The sequence below is a fragment of the Daphnia magna genome, linkage group LG10 (assembly GCF_020631705.1).
Source record: "Daphnia magna isolate NIES linkage group LG10, ASM2063170v1.1, whole genome shotgun sequence".
Lineage (NCBI taxonomy): Eukaryota > Metazoa > Arthropoda > Branchiopoda > Diplostraca > Daphniidae > Daphnia > Daphnia magna.
Window position 1 is genome coordinate 6,510,826 of NC_059191.1, and position 19,129 is coordinate 6,529,954.

General features: G+C 40.7%; 1 protein-coding gene across 1 annotated transcript in view; it reads left to right on the forward strand.

The window, feature by feature from the left end:
* Nucleotides 1-8,787: 8,787 nt before the first annotated feature.
* The window catches only part of LOC116931864 (innexin shaking-B), a 28,685-nt gene continuing 18,343 nt past the window's right edge, over nt 8,788-19,129 (forward strand). The window contains exon 1 of the mRNA XM_032939518.2: nt 8,788-11,176. Within this exon, the coding sequence (XP_032795409.1) occupies nt 10,817-11,176 (360 nt within the window). The 5' untranslated portion in view covers nt 8,788-10,816. The remainder of the gene's footprint in view (nt 11,177-19,129) is intronic.

A 19,129-nucleotide genomic window follows, 5' to 3' on the forward strand; every position in this document is an offset into this window, starting at 1 on the left:
ATTTCGTTGTCCAAGGTCTAGTCTCAGGTTATTCATAGAAAAAATGTGGTCGTATCTAGTTGAATCTTTTTTTTTTTTCTTTTCGTATTTTAGGTACACAATTAGTTTTACTAGACCTGCTAGCAATGATATGAAAGAAGGTACCGGTAACTAAGTTTTAGTTTCAAAAGCTCTTTTCCATTAATTTCGTTCTATAGGCACCAGATGGACTTTGGCGAGCATTTCGCAAAAATGTTAACTATCTAGCGCGAGAACTACTGGAAATATTGAATTGTACTACTCTGTTAGACGTTTTTTTTTTTTTATTAAAGGGGAAGATAATGATTTTACGTTAAGTTTAGTTGAATTAATAATTTTAAGTGGTGAAGTCAAGCCCTTACAATTTCGATATAGGGGCACCAGATGGCCATTTCCAGCATGGTTCTCACATGTAACTTATTTGGCGCCAAAATTTGTGGAACATAAATTTAGTTTCGTCGTCTTTCTTTAGTGACTGTCCATATGAAGACTTGGCACCGAAATTCATCAAGTCAAATCCAGTTGAAGACTGATCATTAAGTTTGCTGTATCAGTAATTTTTTTAATTGTGAAAGTTAGCCATTTGTTGTGTACATAATAGCATGTGTGGAACAATTATGATGTTTATGCCACTTGTGACATGACTGGTGTGTGGACTAGCACTAAATATCACATTTTCACAAAGATATGATAATTAATTTAATCTCATATTCTCCAACTGAAGTGTTTCTATAAGTGCTGTAAACAGTAAAGACTTGGTTCGAGCATAGAATTCACCATGCTGTAAAAGACCATGTGTGGTACGAAACAAAAAGTGCCACACTTTTTGCAATTACAACCATTTTGAAGCACATGGTTAGCAGGTGTTTTGACCCAAACAGGCCTGCTGTCTTGACTGTGGCTTGCAGCATGTCCAAAGTTAATGGAAGGCCAAGATGAAGTACCTCAATAGAAAGACCATTGTTTCGTGCTCCAGTTCACTTTTCTGAGCTGCCATACTGAAGATGCTTGCGATGCCCTTGAAGAAACACACATTTTAAGGTAAGGTGTATCTACACTTTCATTTCTTTGGAGTAAATTTCTCTCCATCTCTTTGAATGTTTTCTGTTCTGTGTGTGGCCGGATCTCTCGTCGTAATCAAATGAGGACTGTTAAGTTGGGACGAGGAAAATTGGAGACGAGAGGCTGAGAGAAAGGCGGGAAAAAGGAAAGAAGTAGAAGTAGAAAAAGGATGGAAAATGTAGTCTGTTACAGAAGGTCGGCGTCTGATCCAATTAGGGGGTCCCAGACCGGCACAAAAGATATCAGAAAAGAGCTAGAATTCTAGTGAGAAAGACAGCATGTATTATATCCTTTTGCCCGATGCTATTCAGCCTCAGTTGGCATCGACAAAAAAAAAAAAAAGAGAGAAAGGAGAACAAGACAGGCGCTCGCGTCCACGTCAGAAAGACAGCCCTGCTGCTTTTTTTTCCCCGATGAACGTGACTAGTATTTTTCTATTCTCTTTTAATACACGCAGATACAGAGCAGTAGCACGCTATTTGTGCTACCCTATCTCGGGTATAATTTTGCCCGGGAGAGAAGATGTAAAAAAGAAAGGGGGGGGGGGGCTGGAGAATTTCTTCAAAGAAAAAATGTTGTTGCAAAGTACAAGACGAAAGGAATTAATAAGGGATGCAGTGTGATTTTATTTAAGTTTCCTCTTTTTTTTTTTTGTTAAGGGGGGGAGGGTTGCATTTTCGTTTCATCTGCTGGCGTCGACTAGCGTGTCGTTTCAAGCATACCCAATATTCGTTACATCCTACTGTATATAGTACTCTGGGCGTAGTACGAACTATATATATATAGTGGAATCAATCCGCTAATCAGTCGAGTGTCCTCTCAGTCTCAATGACTACCTATCGCTGATTGCCCAGTCGGCGAGGTCCAATTAGTCCCGAGGCCAAGTGTTATTCCCTTTTTCTTTTATTTATTATTTTCTTCCCTCCCACAAAAAAAAAAAAAAACCTTCATTCTCCCCACAGAACGCTCTATTCTTGGTGATCTTCTTCTCTTGTAAATATAGATACACATTTAAAGAATTGGCGCTTGTTATATAAGACTGAGGAAAAGAAAGCTTCCAAGTCTACAGTAGTAGAGAACGAAATAGAAGAAAGAGAATCTTAGGGCATCATCCACGACGATTGTTGCTGCAGTAGAATCTCTCTTTTGTTTTTCTTCTCTTGTTGTCATCAAGAGTTAACAAGTCGTCGCCAGAGGCCTTCAACGACGACACATAACGAAAGACGAGAGCCATTTTTAGTTGAGCTAACAAGTTACGATGTTCTTGTCGGAGGACTTTTCTTTCCCGGCCAACTAATTGTATGATATGACTGGCATCAGTGGTAAATAGTCTAACTTGTCCTCCTTACACTATGTATAAATAAAGATTAAAAGATATCAGCACAACTCGACCTATTGCAGTAGCTTTTTGTTTTGCCTGCTGAAGACATTCGTCTCGACGACGCCAACAAAGAATTGCTAAGAAAGAGCCGTCGTAGCATTACAAGATAATTCAATTGTTAACACGTCACATGCTGAGGCTCCTCTTTGGTTTACGGTTGGAGACGGAGCGAAAATAATAAAATAATAAAATAAATTATAACTTGGGTTGAGTTCGCCTGCATGTTTGGCTGGGCCTCTGGGCGTCTGCTGTGATTGCATCAAAGAATGCAGGCCTCGCAAGTATACCTCCAGTACTACAGAGAAAAAGAGGAGAGGTAGATACATGCATGTAATGGAGTTAGACAGTGCGGCCGGAGATCTCGCTCTGCAATTCTCGTACGAACTGATTAACTTACTATACAGTATTTTTTATTTAGTTTTTATTTTTGAAGACTCATTGGTTGATTGAGCAAGTTGGAAAGAAGGAAAAAAAAAACCCGACAGACACATGTACTACACTATAGGTTTTTTTATTTTATTTTTTCATTTATTTTCTTCGAATAGCTACCACTGTATGTATGTATAAAAGAAGCGGGGGCAAGATCAAACGTAGAAAAGAAGAGAAAAACGAATGGATGGTCGTTTTTCTTTTTATAGTTTCTTAAGGTCTGAAGAAAAAGAAAAAGGGAGGGGAATCATTGGGTTTATACGGTGCGCATAGTGTGTGTGTGTGTGTGTGTGTAGAACCGAAGAGAGATGAATGATATGGAACTCTGTACGGATGAAAACTCTTGATGGAACGGCCATGAGCTTTCGATGGCAGATCAATCACATCCGCGCGCGCGCGCCCAGCGGTGCCGGCCATCCTATTATATTTATAGTCTTAACGTGTAAGGGCTACAGTTATCCTAAGGCCATATATAACTACATCAAAAACAATCCATTGAATCGAATGGCCCTTTTCATTCATCATCGTTCAATTCGCACCTCACATTCCCTCGTTTTTTTTGTTTTGTTTTGTTTGTTTTTTTGTTGGTGGGGCGGGCGGGGTTTAGTCTGGTTGATTTCAGTGCGGTTGTTTCTGCCTCTATGGGTCACTAAAACTCTTTGTGCTTGCGCTGAAAATAAAACAAAACAACATATAAGATTACTTCCAAATTTCGGTGTAGTAAAAAATAAAAAATAAAATAAAAAAAAGTCCCTTTTTTTTCCCTTTCCTCTCCATGTTTGTTCCAACTGGAAAAGACAATAAGATCCGTAGAAGTATCGAGACAATTGGATTTTGGACTTTGGGAAGACGGAGAGTTTTCGGGCCCGTTTTAGTTACTGGGGTAGTATAACTTGAAAGGGGGGAAAGGAGGAAGGGCAATAGCCCTGACTGATTAGGACCAGCTAACGTCGTCTTTTATAGAATCCCACAAGAACAGGACCAGATAAACGGTTTATGACTGGAAAAGGTCCCGCAGCAAACCGAAAAAGAAAAAAAAAAGAAGCAGAAGGTTTCGAGTCCTCTCTATAGCTCTAATTGATTATCAAGTCTCGCTTGAACTATGGGTGGAAGGGGGGAATAAAAGGGGCTATCCACTTAATACTAAAGAGAGGGGGGTAGTAGTCGTCGTCGTCGGCGTCGTAAGGAAAGGGCAACTGAGCAAATGGTTTCGTCGACGACTGTTAACTTTGATGATGCGTCATCCAGATAGAAACTGTGTGTCAGAGGTAGTCCAGTCGTGTTCCGCCAAGCGGAAGTTAGCCCACACAGCACATCCTACAGACCCAAGTCCGCCCTCTCTGCTGCTGCTGCTGCTGCTTTTGCCCATCCCGCAATTCCCGCGTGCGGCTTCATCCTCTTATAGAGTCGATTTTTTTTTGTTCCTTTTTCTTTTTTAAGATTATAATAAATAGAGTGTAGATGCGGCCTCTTTTTTTATTTTATTTTATTTTTTTTTATGTGATTCTTGAAAATCACACGTTGACGATTCGATGTGAATCACCAAAGAACTGATGACGTTTCCAAACAAAAAGAGCTCAGCATTTTTCTTTTTCAATTGTTTTTCTCATGTCAATCTTGTTGTTATCAAATTAACGGTGAAGACGGCGGGTAAAAGGACAAATAGGAGGCTATTTCACGTTGTTTTCCTTGTTGTTGACATGGGTCGAAAAACTGCTGGTCAGATCCGCTTTTTTTCATTGCACGTCGAGTTGACAAACAAAGAGTCAACACTTTTTTTTTCTTTTTCTTTCCTTCTTCTTCTTCTTTTTCACACACGTAACAGAAAGACCCCGTCTATAAAATTGTGGTGTCTTTATTGATTGTTGTCTATAGAAAATAATCAAATATGTCGGTCAGGAAAAGAGGGGGAAAAAAATAAATTGCGCCGAGCTAGGGAAGAATTCAAGTGTGTAGTACCGTTACACAGGGAACATGCTCACACACATAAAAGAAGAGAGAGAGAGAGAGAGAGAGAGAAAAGGCTGACCTGTTTCCAATCAATATCCGCCCGGAAGCATATACTATACGGACACACACGAATCAGCAGCTCTTTCTTTTTTATTTCTTATTTTTTATTTTTATTTTTTTTTATTTTTATTTTCTTATTTCAGATTGGGTGCTGGCCATTATTCGCTGACTTTTCGTTCTTTCTCCATTTTTTTTTTTTTTTCATTTCATTATTTAAAAAAAAAAGAAGAGGGGGGGGATGTGAGAATAAGAAGGATCGATCACGTCACGTGACTGTAGACACACCGGAAACTTATGAGACTGGCCATTTCAATCGAGTTGTCATAAAAAAAGAAAAAGAAGTTCAAAAAAAAAAAAGAAACGAAAAGGCATAAGGATCTGCTATATATATATACGCACAATCCCGAATAAAATTCTCGTGTGGTGAAGAGTTGCTGGGCAAGAAGGGGGTGGGACACACAACAAAGACACAAGTTGATGGCTATTTGAAATGACGTGCGCGCCGGCCTCGCTTCATTTTTACGATGACATTTGCCAGTGCAATGCGGCCCTGGCAGAAGAAGAAGAAGAAGAAAAAAAATATAAAGGGGGGGGGGACACTTTGGTTGCCCCAATCAAAGCGCCTCGGCCATCCTTGGTGCTCATAAGAGAGACGGACGGCCATCAAAGAAAGGGTGGCCGCGCGGTAAAGTCAAATCGTCAAATGGCGAACCAAGTGGATGGATAGGATTCTTTTCTCTCTCTCTGTGTATGTGTGTGTGTGTGTGTGTGTGTGTGTGTGTGGGGGAGACTGTTGCAATAGAAAGTGACGTCCCCAATATCCTATCTATCTCTTTATATTCTTGTATTTAAAAAAAAAAGGGGAAGGGGATAGTTTCTTAGCAGCAGCACTATCAATGATGTAGCAAAGTGATGGTGTCTTGGCTTTGATTTGGCGCTGCTCTCAAAAGATTGGCCTTTTCTTTTTCTTTTTTTTTTTTACTAGACGAAGAGAGAAAGAGAGAAAAAAGGGAAATCTAGATGGCGGAGGCTAATCAAGGGTAGCTGAAGACGGTAAGTGTGTCGAGAGCCGAACAGCTCAGTGAGTTAACTATATATGTATATAGAGTAGCCTACATGTGGAGGGGAGAGGGGGGGGCACCTAGCCTGAAAGATTGTGACTGATGCTATCCCAAAGTTTCTTGTCCTTTTCTGTCTCTCTCTCTATACTCTGTTGGATCTTTGATGAGAAAAGAGAAAGAGAGAGAGAGAGAGAGCAGTCGATACACGACGGGCATTCACCAACTGCGGGAGCTGGGGGTTGTTATAGAAACGAGAGGTTCGGTTGGACGGCTTGTATAGGGCGATAAACAACTTACGTTTTTTTTCTTCTTCTTCTTCTTCTTCTTCTTTTTCTTGTCAGGACTTGTGAAAGAGAGGCCTGTCCCTTAAGATGAAACGACGGCTGCTTCTGCTGGCCCGTGTCCCAGAAATCAAATGTAAAGGAGGCCGAATGGGAAATCGCGTTCGTTTCAATCGATTGCAACTGTTTATGATCGTTTTTCTGGTGACTTTTTTATTTTTTTTCAAGGTTGCCGTAGTCTTCGAAAAAAGAAGAAAAAAAAAGAACAAGTTTTGCGTGTGCAATGATCTTTAGAGTTGATTTTTTCTCGTGAATTGTCATTTTGGTTTGTATTTTAATTCGATTTCCTACTTGTAATTCCAGGACGAGATACGAAAAATTGGAACTGGAGCCAACAATTCTTGTGTAACCAAACATTCAGTCCATCCATCCGAGAAATTTTCAAAGCGAAAGAAACAAAAAATGCGACGTCCGTTGCGCCAGAAGATGCAACTTTCTGGTTCGGGGAAGACGCGTCCTTCTGGGGGAGGGGCAGGAGAGATCAGAAAAAGAAAAAAAAAAAACAAAAAACAAAAAAGCATCGCTGTAGCCGGACAAGATACAACTAGAAACACAGAGCCACACAAATAAGGTGAGAAGCGTAAAAGATAACGTGTCATGTTCAGCGAGATATTTGCACCGAAAAAAAACAACAAAAACATAAGGCCGTAAAAAAATAAAAATAAAATAAAATGGTGATGTTAATAGTTGTGGGGAAAAGGTCGTGGAGTTTCTTTGCTGGAAGCTATGACGTCAATCGTGGTAAATGGAGTTGCCCTTTTTTTTTTTTTTTTGTGTGGGGGGTGAAAACAAAGGAACCCGCAGTGATTTTTCTCTTTTGTTCACGTAAATGTCAAAAATTCTGGACGTTGGGACACAACGCGCATTTCACCATCACAAATTTCTTCTCGAGAAACTTATTTTATTTTTATTTTTATTTTTTTTTTCGGAGCGCACTTTTTGATGAATGATGACGAATCGGCGAGAGACTGTGAAAGAGGCTGTGTGACGTCATCGTTTTTTTTTTCTTTTCCCACTTTTTGGCTGAGATTCAAACAAACAGATGAGCAATGGCCCATTTTTTTTTTTTTTCTTCCTCTTAAAAAAAAAAAAAGAACTCCTCCCCGGAAGTTGCATTTGATTCATGCCCCGTTTCATATCTGGCGGATAGTAGCTCTATATCTACCGATGAATCATTATTGAAACTCTTTTATCTTTTACCGCCACCCATAACCTTTTGTATATGTGTGTATGTGTGTGTGTGTGTGTGTTTTGTTTTAATTATTTCGCATCAGACTGAGGTAGGTGGGACGTCATTTATGATTAACTATTGCCCCACTCACTTCCTGGAACGATGACTAATTTTCTCTTGCTACTATTTACCGCTAGATGGCAACCGCTTTAAAAAAACGCTGCCGTTAGAAACACCATTGCCTCTCGCCTCATCGAAAGTGAATTGATAAATATGAAAAAGATTTTGATTTTTTATTCTTTGCGACGTCGTCTGAGCAAAACCATCCAAGTGATGCATTATTCGAGGATGATAAATTAAATGTTTTAAAAGAAAAAGAAAAAAAAAAGGGGCAACTTGAAACGGAGAGAGGGACAATTATTTTTATTTTAGTTTTTTTTTTTTTCGTTTCCATCAGTTGCGCGTAAAATAGCTAAAATAATGATTTGAATTCTTTTTTTGTTTAAATATATATTATTTGCATGTTGTTTGGCTCGACTTGTTTTTAGTCTTTGAGCTATTTCCCCCTTCCTTTTCTTTTTGCATTTGTCGCGAGTTGATCACACGGACTGTGATGGGGGTTGGGGGGGGAGGGTTGTGCACGGATCGTTATCCCGATCCAGCCGACCGTTAACCACCCCGCCTTTCGTTTTTGATAGGACTCGCTATGTCTTTTCCTGAACCAATTACCAATCGTTGCTATAGTTGCTGCTGGGAGACATTCAATGACATCTGTTTATATTTCTTTTTTTCTTTTCTGTTGAAATAACACGCACAAATGCATGTCTCCTTGTTATTGTTGTCGATAGCAGCCATCTTGTGTTGAAAAGCTCCCAACAAGCTAATTTTTTACATCTTTTATGAAAAGGCAAGGGGAAAAAAAAAACCCAATTTCTAATTGGCCATCAGCAGAGTATATAAGAACATCAAAAAATTCCTTGAAGTCAGAGATACGAAACATTATTATTATTATTATTTATTTATATTTTATTTTATTTTATTTTTTTGGCCCCGTATCTGTGCGTCATGCTGGCAAGGGAGGTGGACTCTTTTGCCACTTTACTGGCTCTCTCTTTCCGTCTCAACTGGCCGCCCGATCGGTTGCTGCGCATGCCTTTAAACTTACACACACACACGCACACACACACACACACAGAGAGTAAATGCCAACCCCATCCAACGTCTCCTCCTCCTCTTCTTCTTTTTTTTTTTTCCTTTTTTTTTGTTTTGTTGTCTTCTTCTAGCCAGGGTTTGACTGCTTCACTATGCGCCTGTCTTCAGTGTGCCAGAGGGAATCAGTTGGACAAGTCGGCTCCGGCCCAGCACAAGCCTTAGCCCCAGCACCGACCAGCGCCGTCAGATTTTTTTTTTTTCTTCTTCTTCTTCTTCTTTACTTCCCTCAAACAGCAATTCAAAGTGCAGTGGGCGGCCTTGGCTCACGGTGCTGGGTACTTTTTTTTTTGAAAAAGAAAAGAAAAAGAGAGAAACGTTTACCCGTTACTCCATTTTTTATTTTTGCCCGTCCGCTAAAACGGAAGCAAGAAAAAGAAAAAACGGGGTTTGAAATTGAAGCGGGTGGGTCTTCAAAAAGTTTTTTTCTTTTCTGTTGGTTCCGATGATTTTGTGTTAGCCGAGTGCGTGAGTTTCGTTTCGTGAAAAAAAAAAGAGGGTGGAATTCAAAAATCGCTGACGGGGAAAGAAGAAAAGAAAAAAAAAAGTGCAGTTTGTTTCGCAATTTTTTGCGTCTTTATTTCTTTTTTTTTTTTGGGTTGTTGTTGCCCAGTTGTGCTGATCTTTTATATCCCCTCCGCCTATTCTTTTGTTATTTTCTCCCGTTTTTCTATCTTCTTTCTGATGCACATTGTTCGCTGCCTCGAAAGTTAAAAAAAACAAACAAAACAAACAAACCCCGGGGTTGAAAAAAAAAATTCCGTTGCACAATTTTCATTGGCTTTTCTTTTTTTTTTGTTGGACTGGTAGACTGTCGATCATCGAGTGCGTTGTGTAGCGCATCAGTGGACTCGACAATACTACTCACTCGCTCGAGGGGAGGGTGTGTGTGTGTGCGGGGGTGTCGACGAGAGGGGGCTGCTTGCCCTTTCTGATTGGAAGAAGAATCTTTTGCGAAACGAAGGAGAAAGAATAAGAATAAGAAGAAGGAGTGTGGCGAATTTGTGTGTAGAGTCGCAGCGTGCACAGTATGAGCATCGGTCAGCATCGCTGTTGTCGCTGGATCGCACCGTCATCATCTGGTCGTCGTCATTGTTGTTGGATTCCATCGTCGCGGGACGCAGAAGAAAAGGTCGAGACGAGGCAAGAAGAAAAGGAGACGCCGACACAACGGCCGATATCAAAGAAGCTCAAGAGGAAGCAGCCGAAGACGAAAAAGAGAGCCGCAAGAGCCTCCATCTCTCGAAATATAATCAACTGACTACAACAAATTCAGCTCGTCGTTTCCCTTTTTTTTTTTTTGTTTTTTTTTTTTTGTGAGGGGGTGTGCGATTTTGAAAGAAAATTGGCCGTTTGGTGGGAAATTTGAAATTGAATCTACGTGAGATTTAAAGAGAAAGAAGAGAGAAAAATGGGAAAAATGAAGATGGGGATCAAAAAGGCAACGTAGCGTTTTTGGGTTGAAACAATTTGCAATTGAAAGAAGAAGAAGCAAAACAAAACAAAACAAATTGCAAATTGATCGGTAAGTCGTCCATGAAACTATGGACGGATCGAATGGGCGGATTCGATTAGTGACATTGTCGGCAGCAACACCTAGTGGAATAACTACATCCGCTCGTTGTGTGGACTACGGTGCGGATTATTGGTGGTCCAGCCGGCATTGTGCGTCGCTCAGTGGATTGAATTAAAATTGGAAAATCGATTCCAAATATTTCGACAACAAAAAGCGAAAACCCCCAAAAAAAAACAAAAACAAAAACAACAAGACAAGACAAGAAAAAATTAGCCCAGTGCAATCATCGCAATCGATGGTTTGTCGGATTGTAGGACAAGGTGGTGGTGGCGAAAGCAACGGCGACGGCAGCAAACGTGGAGGAATTGTGCGGTGGTAGGGACAGAAGAAGAAGAAGACGAAGACGAAGACGAAGGAGGAGAAGGAGGAGGAGGAGGGATTGAGGAGGGATAGAGGGATAGAGGAGGAGGGATAGAGGAGTCGGGAAAAAGGCGGAAGATCCGTGTCGAGTGTTGCTGAGTGCTCCGTTGCCGCCGTTTGAGCGCGTCAACCGAGTCCCTCTCAGCTCTACACTTGTACACGCTTCTCTTTCGCGCGAAATCTTAAACTACGGCCACCATGTTGGACATATTCCGGGGTCTGAAGAATCTCATCAAAGTCAGCCACATCCACATAGACTCGTCCGTCTTCCGGCTGCACTACAGCATCACGGTGATGATCTTGCTGGCGTTCAGTCTCATCGTCACGACGAGACAGTACGTCGGCAACCCCATCGACTGCATCCACACCAAGGATATCCCCGAGGACGTCCTTAACACCTACTGCTGGATCCATTCGACCTACACCATCCACAGCGCCCACCTCAAAAAGGTCGGCTTCGAAGTGCCCCATCCGGGCGTCGATCGGGCGCCCAGGGACGAGGCTGACAAGAAATACGTCAAGTATTATCAATGGGTTTGCTTCTGCCTCTTCTTCCAGGTACTTGGCCCTATTATTTTTTTCATTTTTCATTTTTCATTTGCATTCCTTTTGAGAAACACACACAGACAGAGAGAAAGAGAGCAGGTAGTAGGAAAGAGATGGTTTGATTGAGTCCTCTTCACTTAAACACTTGGCGAAACTCCTCTTTTTTTTTATAGTTTTCTTTTATTTCTTTTCTTTTTGCGAGTGTGTGTGTGTGTGTGTGTGTGTGTGTGTGGGTGCGCGCTTCATCCACTCGTTCGTTAGTTCCCTTATTGTCCACTCTGTGTGTACGTGTGGAGGTTGCCTGAGAGACACACAGCAGGACTTTTTGATTGCGGATTGGCGTGTCCGATTCCACTCTCTGCGACGAGTAGGACCTTTTTTTATTTCCTTTTTTTTTTCTTTTATGAAAACAGAGAAAAGACCAAATTTTTTTTATTTATTTTTTGTTTTGTTTTTGCTTCCGCTATACATGTACAAACTGTGTGTAGACACACACACACATACAGACATGTACAGTATACATAGGAAAGAGAGAGAGAGAATCGTGTTCGTGCAGCTGGATCGATTTCCGGCCCGTGCTCTTTGGCTGATGACGTCAAACGACGGAAGGGGGGGGGGGGGTATTTTTCCTCTTTCATTTTATTTTAGCCCCCCTCCTAAAAGTTTTTCACCGAATTTTCAACACTCATTTTGGCTTCGTCCGTGAATTGGGTGGAAAAAGGGAGGACCATATCATCACCATCGATTGATGACTCTTCTTTTGTTTTTTGTTTTTTTGTTTCCTACTCCTTCACCACCCATCGTCTTTCCACCACCCCCGAAAAAAGAGGAAAAAAAAAAAACTGTCTCCTCGACGCGCTGCTAACCGTAAGGAGGTCTCGGGGAAACATTAATGGACTCTTAATGAATCTCCACGTCCTTGTCTCTCTTTTTGCTTCACCGTCTTTCCAAATGGCCGCCAGTTTCCGCGGCCATGACAGTTGAATAATGCAGTTGTTTGTTTCTCCTCAACAAGAGAGAGAAAGAGAGAGAGACACACACCAGTGATTTACACACATTGTATATATCCGGGCCGCCCCTGGCCGTCCCGAGAAAAGTTGCGTCTTGAAGCTGCCGGAGCCTATCGGATCCTCTTTTTATTCTCTCTTTCTCTCTTGTTGTTGCTTGTACTTTTTTTTTTTTTTCCCCTTATATTCTTGTTCCTCAAGTTTAGCCTTGACGTATAGGAAACCATTGGTCCGTATGTAGCGATCGACCCATCGTCAAGCGAAAGGAAGCTCTTCTTCCTAACTCGCTGTGTTTGGCATTCCTTTCGCACTCTCCCTCTTTTATATTTATATATATATATGTACGTTGCTGGTCCCGCTTTTTTTTTTCTTCTTCTTCTTGGAAGCTGATTGTTCCGTCTACTAGAAAACTGTTTTGTTGTATAAAAAAGTTTGCTGTCTAGTTCGCGAGGTAGCCAAGAAGTTGTCCATCCGTAAGGTTAAGGTTTTAGGCCTATTGTGTATCTAGTATGTTATATATATATATATAGGGCCGTTGCTTCTTCTTTTTTTTTTGAAGGTTGTTGTTGTTGTTGCTTGGTTTGCTTCCATCTCAATTTTCATTTTCATTTTTTTTTTTGCTGTCGGGAAAAAAAATGCAGAGCTTGTGCAACTTTTTTTTTTTGGGGGATAAAAAATAGGAGAGATAGTAAGAAAAAGGGGGCGTTGGCGTTTGCTTTGCCAACGGTTCTAGTCCTTTATATAAAAAATATATGTATATATAATTCTTTATATATATATATATTTATAAATATAAAAGTGTGTGTGTGTGTGTGTGTGTATATACGAGAGGCACCCTTTTCTTTTCTCTCGGGTATACAACACCCAAGTACAAGTCAGAAAAACCAGAACGCTGATGTTGGCCAATGTCCAAATGAACGCCACACAACCGAAAACGATGAGCAAAGCAGAGCACAAAAAAAGGGGAAAATGTGATAACATATTGAATCGTTGAAAATAACGGGGAAACACAATTTTTTTTTGTTATTATTATTCTTGTAGGAAATGAGAATAGGTTGGAAAAATAAAGAAATTAAAATGGATAGTCTTTGGTAGGCTTTACAGCGACCCTGTCGACCTCCAGACACGTCCAACGTCTTTGGTTATATACAACTATTTTTCTTGGCCTTTCGTCCCCCTCTCGCTGACGTTGTATATTTATACATAACTATAGCCGTTTTGTATATACTAACTTGTAGGGGCACCGAGTTCCGTTTACGCCGGCCTTAAAATAGAATCCCGCATCCTCCCTTTACACATTTGCCTCTTGTGCGTCGAACGAATCAAGGAGCAATTTCACGATTTCCGAGTAAAATTAGAAAAAAATTAAACAACAAAAAAACTAGGGGAGAAATGGTTAAAAGTCATAAATCAAAGACAGACGAAATTCCCGGCTAGAACAACGCCGCCGCAATAATAAGACATTTATTTTATTTTATTTTTTTATTTTTATTTTTATTTTTATTTTTTTTTACACCGCAAAAGAAAATAGAAAAAAAAAAAAAGGAGAGAATTTTTTCTGGAGAACATCCAAAAACAGTTTGTCCATCTTTCACCATTATTTGATATATTATACATATAGATCTGTTTCCTCTTTCCTTCAAATTCAAAGGAAATAAAATAGCATAGGGCAAGAATTGTTTGAATGCTCTGACACCTTTTTTTTTTTTCTAATTTCAACTGCGTGAACCGAAAAAAACAAAAAAAAAATAAAAAAATAAATTCTTTTGTTTCTCGGCTTTTGAGGAGTCCAACATTTTTTGGGCTCCTAGGTATCACGCAAGAGTATGGTATTCAAACGGCCATTTATTTTTAAAAATGCGTCCTCTTGAAATTGGCCACTATTGATTTTATTTCATTTCATTTCAATGCTGGAATTGTATGAATTGTTTATCATTTATTGTCGACATTACAATGTATTGAGGGAATGGATTCCCTTTTTTTTTGTGCTTTACCAGCGTTGCCAGTTTTCAAATACGCTCAGGAAAAAGGAAGAAAAACGCGTTTCTTTTTTCCTCCCCTTCTTACATAGAAAATGAAGGAAAAAGCCGAGGCGTCTCTTTTTTTTTCCCCTCTTTCAACATATTGGAACGCAGCCAAGATTTTGGCTGAGTCTATGTGTGTGTATTTGAGCGAACCGATGTGTGTGCGTACCATCCGTACAGCCAACGTAGAATGTGTTGTATGTTAAAAAAGAAGAAAAGAAAAAAAAAAGATAGGAAAAAGAAAAGTCGGTGCCAAGAAATAAAATAAGAAAAAAGAGAGAATGTAGGAGCTCCCCCTGCTGGCTCTTCTTTTCTTCTTCCTGGAAAGCAGCAGACGACATTTTGCTTTTTTTTTCTTTCTTTTTCGATTTGCTCCACATCAAGTTTGCTACTCTTCCTCTACCCACACTGTGTTTCTTTTAAGGCACACGCCCCCCAGAAAAACAAAAAACAAAAACAAAAAACACACATAATAATTGGATGCTCACATTTTGATACGGTCGCTGATAATCCCGAAACGGGTTCATCCCTTCTTACCACCCCCACCCAATTTATTAGAGAACGCTAACCAACGGCTTCTCCTCCTCTTTTTTTTTTTCCTTTTTTTTCCTGTCTGCTAGATGTGATTGGTTCATCTACCAATCATCATCAAAAGACCCCGATTTTGAAAGTGGCCGCTTGTTGACTTGTGTTACAAACCCCGACATTCTTCGTATAGATGAATGTCTTCTTACTTATCGTGAAATGTTCTACTTGAAAACACACAAAAGGAAATTTTTGTAGAAACTTCATTTCCTTACCTTTTCTCTTCCCTCTCTCTTCCCTCTCTTGACCATAATTTTTTTTTTCACGACCACAACCCCCGGGTGCGTGCGTGCTGTGTTTATTGACTGGACATTTCGGTCCCTTTCTCTTAACCCTTTTTTTTTATTTTACGCGTGTGTGTGTGTGTGTGTGTATTTTTTTTTTCTTTTTGGTCGTCGTTGTTCGTCGTGGACGAAGCCAAAACATTGGACCAACAAACCAAACGGGGGCAATCTGCACACAGAAGGGGGTTCGCGTCATACCGAGTGTGTGTGTGTATATATCGGTCGTAGGCATGTGGCGGTGCCATCCGAAAGGCTCTCCTATGTATTTTCCTTTTGAAAAAAAAAAAATAATAAAAAAAAAAGGTGGAGGGGGGGGGTAATTCAAATGTATTCATCTTCGTGCAAGTTTGCGTGTGTCGTTCCGAAGGCGATTTTTTAATGAATGAAAATTCATAGGAGTATAATGAGATAATAGCGCGTGTGTGTGTGTGTGTGGGTGTCTAGAACTTTTATTTTTTATTTTTTTGTTGGATAAGAGCCAAAAGGGATTAAATGCACGATGATGGTCATCAACTATAAACTTTTCTTCCCCCTTTTCAAAACCAAGCCCTCCCCCCACCCCCTGCGTGCTCCATCTCTGCGCCATATTTGTGTAATAAAGCCCCCCCACCCCACCCCAGAAGCTAGAGGTTTGGCATTTAATGAATTGCTGCCAGCCCCAACTTGACGTCCGAAAGAATTCCATTCGTCTAACGTTGGCTGCATCATCTGTGTTAAATCTTTTTTTTCTTCTTCTTCTTCTTTTTTAAATTAAAAAGAAGGAAAAAAAAAAAAAAAAGGAGAGAAATTTCGTTTGGAAGGCGGAGCCTCAAACAAAAGACACACCCAAAGTCGAGAGAAAGGAGCAACGCACACACGATAGCATATCAGTCCGGAGACTGGCGTACCAGTATCAAAAAAAAAAAGGAAAGGGAGGGGGGCTCTCTTTAAGTCTCATCAGAAACATGTTTGATCTGTTACTTTACTCAGTCGTTTTGCTATTGCAAAATGCAAAGGAGGATGGAGGGGGAGGGGTTGGGGGGCGGGAGGAAGGGAAAGTAAATTTTGATTGCCGAGTGCGCATTGATGAAGAGACAAGAAACTCATATGCGTTTCATATTGAAGTTGGCTAAAAACCTTTTTATTTAATTTTTTTTCTTGTTTTGCGCGGTTATTCGAAATCGAATATGAAAGTTCTGTTGTTTTTTTGGGTGGGGTGGGGTGGCGGGAGGACGAGGAAACAAAAGAATATCGTGTAGGGTCACGGAGACGAATACAATAGTCCCTATCCTACCCCCCTGCAGAAAAAAATAAAAATGCAAACGACATTTAAATTATTAAAAAAGCCCTCTGGTGTTGAAGAAGAAGATCCGTAAGAGCGTGTAAGGCGTAAGGCTAAAGGCCAAAGAAGAAAGAAACTTTCAACTTATAAAATCGGTTGTCGGCCGTGAGCCAATCAAAGTTTTTTCTTCGACGAACAGCTGGACGTATCCCCCCTCCCCTAGGGACGTGGCCAGTTGTTGCAAGTATTTCTTCCTTAATTCTCTTTGCGGTTTTTTTTTTTCTTCTTTTTTCTTCGTGAGCAATCAGCTTCTCGATGCTATTGTCTCCCGTTATGCTGAAGCTGGAAAACTTCATCAGCAGTTGGGAGGACACATTCATTGACCAGGTGACCCCTCCTATTCCTGGTTTTCTTTTTTTTTTTTTTCTTTTTCAATTGACCTTAATTTTTTCTTTTTGCTTCGTGTGCGCGCACACCGTTTCAACGCTCTAATGCAATTGGCCCGAGCGCCCAAAATTGAATACTCTTACGCAATAATAAACTTGCATAGCAGAATGCATTTTTTTTTCTTTTCCTTTCTCTCCCCCTCCCCCCCTGCGTGAGAGGGCGCATTTAATGATAGTAAGTATATATCCTCTGTTGCCCCTTCCAAAAAGACTTGCGCCTTCTTTCCGAATTCAAGAAAAGCGCAGATTGAGATAAATCAGCAAAGACCCTCCGCCTTTCTTTTTTTTTTGTTGTTGAAAGGGTGGCCTTCTTCTTGTGTGTGATGGCCGTCGTCGGGCTTTGCTATGCAAATCCGCTCCGACTATTGTGTCGACGCTCTCCAGCCTCCTTTTCTTCTTCTAGAAAAGGAAAAAAAAAAGGGGCTTTTTATTTTTTTATTATTTTTCAGGCTGACTCCGGATGACGAGGGAATTGACGAAAAGAAGAACATCTTCTCGACCGTCATTGCAGTCGTCTGTCTTGATTTCTTTTGTCGTGGCAATCAAGTAGCTAGCTCTTCCATCACCATATATCAATTCTGAGGTCATCCACTATCGTCTTTTTTTTCAGTCTAACAATTTCTTTCTTTGCCTCCCCGTAAAGTTTCATTCGTATCGACTACGTTTTCAAGGTGTAAAGAGAATTTCTCTTCTGTTGCGTCATTCTTTTAAACAAAAAAACATTAAAAAACAAACGGCCACAATCGAATAAAGATTTCTCGTTCCTTCACGTGTCCGCGTATCGGCCTTTTGATGTTTTCATCAAGAATTTCGCACCGACCGACAGCAGTCGTCATTATCTCAGCCTTGTATATAATATGAATAGGGTAGGGTGTGTGTGTGTGTCCTTAACGTAACCCTCCGTATAAATTAAGCGAGACACGGATGAGTGGGAGAAGGGAAGAAGAAAAAAGAAATCGAGAGTGAATGCGTCCACGGCTTCCATCAACGCAAGCAGCTCCTGGGCACATACACACTTATGTGTGTGTGTGTGTGTGTCGTCCGTCACTGTGGAGCTCGTCGACTTTTGGCCACTCTTTTATTCAACTCACGAAGCGCGTGTAATTGGGCGAAAGGCCAGCACAGCTAACCGCACTGGCTGCTGTCGCCACGGCCACCATCATCACCTACCCCCCATCCCTCCCTTGTCGTAGAAGAGGATCGCAGCTGCCGCGCCAGTCTTTCCATCGTATAGAAAAGACGTCCGCATCTTTTCTTTTTTTTTTGTTATATATTCCGTGTCTCACACATCAAAAGGAAAACAGACACAAGAATTATTTATTTATTTTTTTTGGGGGATGGGGCATCAAAGTTGACTTGGTGTATTACTCCAATCATCTCGTTTTTTTTCTTTCGTCTGTAACTTTGATCGATCCATCACTTGGCAAAAGGAAAAATGTTCTTTGCCTATAGCGAAACAGATGGCGATACAGAGAAATCAAATGGGATAACCCCGGATGACCGCACGGGCACAAATAATAACACGGTCGAAATGCATTCGGCCGGACGTGTCCTTCTTCTTCCGTTCACTCAACTGCGAGAGAAGGTTGGCAGTGGGTGGCCTAAACTCTTTCAAGTTGAGTCCAATTCGACGATTTCACATTCAACTGCAACGTCCTTTTTCTTTTGCTGTTGTTGCGGGATCAGCGGGCAAGAGCCGGCCATGAACGTGGGGTGGCGATGAAATCGATCGATGGCAGCGCCAAGTTGAAAACTCTATCCAACATATATGCGCCAGTTTAGCAGCGGGCCTGTATACATCCATTATATAATGCAGTCTGCCGTACAGGACGTGGATATCGAAAGAAAATGTACGTGGACCAAAAATAGAAAAGAATTAAACACCGATCAATAGGGAGAAGGGAGGGGTTGTTGAGAGATATTATGTAAATTTCGACAACTCGTACGTCTTGGACCGTTTATTTTAATGGATTGAAGGCACCGTCCATTATAGTCACAATCGTTCAACTTCAGAGCTGATGGAAAGGCATTTCTTTTTTTCTTTTTCTTTTGAAATTTCTATTGCATCAATTATGCGAATCAGCTGGTGATTCAGTTGCCAAAAAAAAAAATAAAAAATAAATAAATAAAGACTAGCAGCATAATGACGTCGTCAACAATCAGTCAAACAGACGAGAAGGTAGAAACTGTTCAACAACGAAATTGAACAACATTCTCAGTGACACTGGACGCTATCCAGGCCTGTTGTTCTTGCTGCCTGTTATCGCCTTTCTTTTTTTTTCGTTTTTCGTAACTGCGTGTTTTTTTTGTACAGGCTCGGCTAAAAGGAAGACACACAAAAAAAAAAAGGGGGGAAGT